The sequence below is a fragment of the Odontomachus brunneus genome, unplaced genomic scaffold (genome assembly GCF_010583005.1).
Source record: "Odontomachus brunneus isolate Ranch 3 - 2012 unplaced genomic scaffold, Obru_v1 Obru_scaffold_143, whole genome shotgun sequence".
Classification (NCBI taxonomy): domain Eukaryota; kingdom Metazoa; phylum Arthropoda; class Insecta; order Hymenoptera; family Formicidae; genus Odontomachus; species Odontomachus brunneus.
Genome location: NW_022639593.1, coordinates 297,903 through 304,810, shown reverse-complemented (window position 1 = coordinate 304,810; position 6,908 = coordinate 297,903). Strand labels below are relative to the sequence as shown.

General features: G+C 31.5%; 1 protein-coding gene across 2 annotated transcripts in view; it reads right to left on the bottom strand.

The window, feature by feature from the left end:
• Nucleotides 1–1,632: 1,632 nt before the first annotated feature.
• Nucleotides 1,633–6,908, bottom strand: part of LOC116850349 (cytochrome P450 6k1-like) — an 11,493-nt gene continuing 6,217 nt past the window's right edge. The window contains exons 2-7 of one of the 2 annotated variants that reach the window (XM_032828538.1): nt 5,788–5,974; nt 5,048–5,579; nt 4,288–4,656; nt 3,663–3,847; nt 2,738–3,026; nt 1,633–2,334 (exon numbers count right to left, since the gene is read on the bottom strand). In XM_032828538.1, coding sequence (XP_032684429.1) covers nt 2,150–2,334; nt 2,738–3,026; nt 3,663–3,847; nt 4,288–4,656; nt 5,048–5,567 — 1,548 coding nt within the window. In that variant the 5' untranslated portion in view covers nt 5,568–5,579; nt 5,788–5,974 and the 3' untranslated portion in view covers nt 1,633–2,149. The remainder of the gene's footprint in view (nt 2,335–2,737; nt 3,027–3,662; nt 3,848–4,287; nt 4,657–5,047; nt 5,580–5,787; nt 5,975–6,908) is intronic. The other variant, XM_032828540.1, reaches the window with a different exon arrangement.

The following is a 6,908-nucleotide window of genomic DNA, read 5'->3' as shown; positions in this document are numbered from 1 at the left end:
GGGAAGATTGCTACCCCAATTTACACCCATTGAAAATATAATCGCACAACTTAAGGAATCAACAATACACTTACCTAAAAACATATATTTTCCATTTACACTTGCCATGGAGCACTGGCTAGAAATAGAAAAATTCATTAAAATCAGCGTATACTACAACAACGAAACGATTTACACAATTTTGAAAATTCCTCTAATAACATATCCCACAATTATCACCACTACACAATTATCAACACTATATTCTTCCCAGTACACAAAATAAACAACACGTTCATGTTAACAGAAACAACATACTCTAAATTCGCGATAGATACAGAATCAAATACTTACCTTACATTACACGAAAGCGAATTATTAGAATGTATTCACATAAAAAATCAGTACACGTGTGCACAAGAAAACACAATTTATAAAATTCACCAAACAACACCGTGGAAATCCAAATGTATACAAAGAAATAAAGAAATATGTAAAACAAAATATATCACCGCCGAAAACACAATTTTAATTCCTTTAAAAGGAAAAAACGCATGGTTATACTCAACACACAACACACAACAATTACGTATATATGATCAGAATAGCAAATACCAAAACAAGATAACAAAAACGGGAATAATTACACTTAAATAACAATGTAAACTAACTATAAAAAACACTATAATACAATCTCAGAAAATAATATCAAATAACATATTAGAAATATATATATCAAACTATAACCTGACAATTACACCGGAAAACACGGTAGAAAATATAATTACAACACTAAACATAAATTTAACAAAAATATCGCAAAACTTGTCCGAACTACTACAACTAAAAGCGCAACTAGCCGATATACAAGAGAATCTAGACCAAAACCCATGGTCAAACCACATAAATATAATTTACACCACTGCGCCCAGCGTAACAGTATTTATAATTTTAATTGTAATAATAATGATAATAGTAAGAAAAATAAAAAAGAAAACACAACCCCCTTTCACACCACTACCTAGTACCGAAAACAATGTAAGAACACGTTCTAAACCGATAATACCCACAATCTCTGCGCTAGCACGCAGGCACAGCTTATACGCATAAGGCATAAATAGTACACGATTGTAATCACATTTATATACGGGAAAACAAATTTATAACACGAATACGATATAATAAAGTATAACAAGTACAAACGATTATAACCATAATTGTAAACGAAAACAAAAGAAAAATGTACATAGAATAAGGTTGCGAAAACCTCGCTAGACACTCCGTTTTCTTTTCCCAAGGAAGGAGGGATGTTATAATCGCGAATATTATTAGCGCTTTCGAAACACTTCATGAGGAATCGTTTTGATTGCGCTACAACAAGGAAGCGGATGTGCAAGTGCTGCGCTAAGCACCACCTTGCACATTCCGCATTTCGGACCTCGATTCGAAACGCATTAAACTATTACCAAATATGGTAATCTTCTTGTCGCCAGGCACCCCCTCCACGACAAGACTAAACAATATTATAAAAAAGCGGAGAAGACCGCCCGCGTCAGACTTTATACCTCGGTCTCTCGCCCGCTACATACGTGACCGACACGCGGTTCGTACATTACTACAAGAACTCGGGAGTAATAATCACACACGTCCAAGTACGGTTATAAATAAAGCTTTTTATATATTAATTACAAGTAGTGGCTACACATTTGACTACATTCCTACCCACCGCCACACACCCTGCCGCGCCCGCATCGCTGATTCCGAACTCTTTCACATCCCGGCAACACGGGGCACGACAGTATATTGTATGTGTGTATGTGTATGTATGTATAGTACAATAATTATATTATATTATACAAGATATATGAGAAAAGTTACATCATACAAGTTACATACATTTTATATCTAACATTGTTATTCGTTGCTTTAGTTTTACTTATAGAAAAAACACTGTTAGTATTACTAATTTTTAAAAACTATTCACTATTGTTATTGTTATTCAAGAAGTAATGATCTATTATGCATTCCTTATATCATATTCCTTTTGAATGTTATCATCGGAATATTATCATTGGAATGTTATCAGCGGAATATCTTATTGTTTAACATATCAAATGAATTTGATACATTCAATGATCGTATACTGATGTAAAATAAATGTTGTCAGATTTTAATTAAAACTTGTTTTAATCTTTCGTACGTTGAGCCATATTTTGCCGCCCAATGGCGACGTCACGGAAGCACCTTTCGGATCGATAACCATCGGTATTAGAGTCTTTTCACACGGTGTTACCTCGTATTGCCTCAGGAATTTGACTAGCGCTAGTTTTGTCTGCAAAATAGCCAGACGAGCACCTGTGGGATGCACAATAGCACAGTGAGATTATTTCTGAAATGAGGATGCTCTAGTAAATGAGGATGAAACTAGACGAACGTTTCGAGCCAATGGAAATTTTTTGTACCGCTATAATTATCATTCATAATTCCCATCAATCTCAGATTATCATAATTATAAAGTCGTATACTTTTCTTTATGTTTGTTAATTTATTTTGTAGTAAACTTAAAAGTAGCACCATTGCACACAGATATTTTCTGATTACGAAATTTTGAAAAATTTTTCCATTATAGTTTATTCATCAATAATTTACTTAAGGTAACATTTTTGTTTCCTACGTTTTATCAGACGACTCCAAAAAATTTCATGAAATTTAAAATTTCTAAAATCCTTCCTTAATATCAAAAAGAAAAATATCTTACCTATGCATTTGCGAGAACCTTCTCCAAATGGCATATATACGTAAGGCGGTATTTTATGGATATTCTCTTTATTGAATCGTTCTGGATCATATTTCTCAGGATTGGGAAAATATTCCGGATCAAAGTGCAAGCCAAGTAATGAAATAAAAACCGGCATATTCTTTTCGATAACCAGATTGGAGTCCGCCACTTTGTAAGTGTCCAGCGTTTCGCGATCTAGAGTGGTCAATATTGGGTACTTCCTTAAGGTTTCAGAAAACACCATATCAAGATACGGTAATGACAGAATCTGGCAATAAATAAACGTTCATTTTATAATCATTTCATTTATTGAACATTAAGTTTCCTAAACTTTTTCAGTAATATTTTATTTTGACTTGTGACATCAGAAGCGTGAAAACACACGCTAAAAATTCTTACGAAATATACAGAAATAAATAGATGTATCAATAAAATAAAATTTGCAACCACAATTGAGCAGATATGTAAAATCATGAAGGAATGTAGGTTAAGAAGATAGATTACATGCCATTTTACATGCCACGTTAATTTTATGGTGATTTATTTATGGTAATTATTAGAGTAAAAGAATGTGTTCGTACTATTTCATAGATGTACGAAAGTGTTCGTACTATTTCATAGATGTATCCGATTGATTGCAAATTATGGATGTATCTTTCTATTTCAATTTTTTTTACATTCTTATTATTCTTATCGTTTTATCTTATCTTATACAGTATTACTGTCGAAAGCATTAGCGTTTTATTTATTATAATTTAATGTCATTATTTAATAAAATTATTGAATACTAATCGACCTTGTATACAATATATTATACACACATACACACACACATACATATATATGTGTGTATGTGCATATATATGATCACATATACATATATCATAAATATAATCATACATACCATTTCGTATGTGATTTTTCCATCGTTTGCTATGAACGCATCGAGAATTTCTTCCCTAAGTCTGTTTTGGATTTCTGGTTGCACCGCGATTTCGTATAATAAGAAAGAGGTTGTGGATGAACTGGTCTCAAAACCGCCAGTAAAGAATATAGCCGCTTGCGCCACTAAGCTATCTCCGTTAACTTCTAAAATTTATAACACATATATAGTACATAAACGTTTATAATATATATTATAACACATATAACATATATAACGTTATATAGTACATAACGTTTATAACACATATATAGTACACATATAAAAACATAAACAATTTTTATAACACATATATAGTACACATATAAAGACATAAACAATTTTTATATTTCTGGACTTTGCAGAGCTCCCGTCAACTTGGTATACCTGATTTTAAGTTCCGAAAAGAATCAGGAATCTATTTGAGTTTATAATTTATTTTATGATAGAATTTATAATTAATTTTTGATTATTGAAATATTTACAAACTTTTCTTAAACAGTCAAGTATATATAAGAATTAAATATATAATTCAAGAATTTTCTTTCATAATACGAAAAAGCGCCACACACACACACATTATTATTATTGACCATATTTTACTTACGGAACTCTCCCAAATCTTGATTGACATATTCTTTCCTAAAGTCAATCAGAATATCGATGAGGTCGTTTCGTTTTTCACCAGACTCTATGCGACCATTGATTGCGTTCCAGAAAACATTGCGTAAAAAGTGAATATTTTGTCTACCAAAAAAATTTACATGGAACAAACGGGATATATCCGGATAGAAGAAAATTGCAAACAACTCCAAACCGCGCAAGATGTCAAATTCGAATATCGCCCTCCCCTTCTTACGAAAATCGCATTCTGGATTGTTCACTGAATCAATATTGAGTCCATAAGCAGTGCTACCGATCATGTCCGTGGTTAAATTTCCAAATATATCCTTCACATCCATCGCTATTTCCTTTTCTGTAAACATTCCATGAATTAATTCATTAAATAGTGGTCATCTTATTACAAACGTATTATTTTTATCACGAGTAAACAATCATAATTTTTAAACTTATTTTATAATATATTGTTTGACAGTTTTTATCTGTATTAATTTTTATATTATGATTTTTACTAAGGAAAGTCCAAACAATAGGACCGAAAAGTATACATTTTATATAATTTAAAGTCGTGCTTTTATTGTATTAATATACGCTTGTATAACAACGCGCTGACTTTTACTAGCTTATTATTTTATTCCATTATATATTTAAAGCGTTCTCTCTTCTTTATTATTTGTGAAATCGAACTTTAAAAAGCTCAATGTTTACGATCAATTAATTGTTCTTATATTTGGCAAAGTATTTACCATCTAGTCCCAATGTGTCGAGATATGTGTCTAGATTAACAGTGCATTTCATCAACAAATCGAACATTTTCTTGAGTTTGCCGGATGTGAACATTGGTGTTAGCTTGCTTCTTAAAAGTTTCCATGTTGGATTTTTCAAGAGTAGGAGACTACTGCGACCCATGAGATCATTTGAATGAGTATAGCTTACTCGATCACAGAAGTTATTAAAATCCTTTACTAGTATGTTCTTGATTATTTCTGGGTCGCGTATCAACAAGCAAGGCTTGTCAAGCACATAAAAACCTATATAACGTTGCCCCTTTGATTTGTTGTACAAGTTCTTCAAAACTAATCCAGAAGATTCTTTAAAAAGCATAGTGTTCATGAGATTGCCGAAAAATGGCAACGGTTTTATCTCGAAAACGCCTCGTTTTTTCCAGTAGTTGAATTTGCGAGTCATATAAAGATATGCGGCCAGCACGAGTGTTATTAGAATCATTAGACTATCCAAAGTCCAATAACTCGTTATCATCGCCATTTTGATGATTATCTATAAAAAAACCTGCTTTTGAATGCATATTTAAAGGTGCAAGATACTAGCAGCTTGATAACATAAAGCATATGATGTAAGCAAATTTTTAATGACATAGTTTGAAAGTATCTTTAATTAATTTTATTGTTAGATAGATTGTAGTATAAAATTGTATTTTTTTAAAAGATATCTTATATAAAATATAACTTGCACTTATTCGACGTACCTGTCTCTCCTTTATAACAAGGAACGCGTTGAAAACAAGTTGGAAGCGCTTCGTGCAAAATTCACATATGCTATTATATACTCATGTTGTCAACTCTAACATTTTCTAATATAGATCTCGTTTACGTAGGATTTATTTAAAGTCGTTGGAAATTTATTTAAAGTCGTTGAAATTGCCAAAAGTACACCTCAAAAATTAAAAAGTTGAAAACTTTTGAAACAACAATAAAAACAAACAAAGAATAAGAGCCAACTACCGATCATAAAGGCGAAATTCCCAATTTAACAAGAGCCAATGCTAATACATTGATTTGTATTTACAAAAAATTCAGATGTTTTGGTCCAAGTTTCGGACCCAGTGATAATGTAATTCTTCAGTGATAATGTAATACAAAAAACATAATTTCAATCAACATCGCTTAAGTTGCATTGAAAAGCTTATGAACCACACTTATGAATTATACAAACATTTCAACAAACCATGTTTGTTGAGTCTGGTAATTTGACTGTCGGGCCACGTCAGTCTGTTAGATTTAATTTTACATTCGCTTTATATGGTTTGCCGTTATATAGTTCATCAATGCTTTTCAATGCGATTTAAGCGATGTTGATTGAAACTATGTTTTTTGTATTACATTATCACTGAAGAGGTTCCGAAACTTGGATCACAACGTCTGAATTTTTTATAAATACAAATTAATGTATCACATTGGCTTTTATTAAATTGTGAATTTCGCCTTTACGATTGGCGGTTAGCTCTTATTTGCCTTATTCTTTATTTGTTTTGATACTTCGAAAATATTTAAATATTTCAAATTACATCAAATGCTAAAATAAAGAGTAACAAGTATCCAATAGCAAATACAATAATATAATTGTTGCATTGTCGTAATGTAACGCAATGTAATGTATAATATAACATGTAACATGTTATATTGCATGTAACATACTACTGTGTCCAAAAAGTAAGGTGACATTGCATTTATTTCGAAAATTCTTTATTTATTCTTGCAAATCAATTTCGTCCCCTTCAAAGTAATCCCCCCCTGATATAATACACTTATTCCAACGGATTTTCCAATCTTCGAAACAGTTGTAATAATCGATTTCAGGAATGGCCTT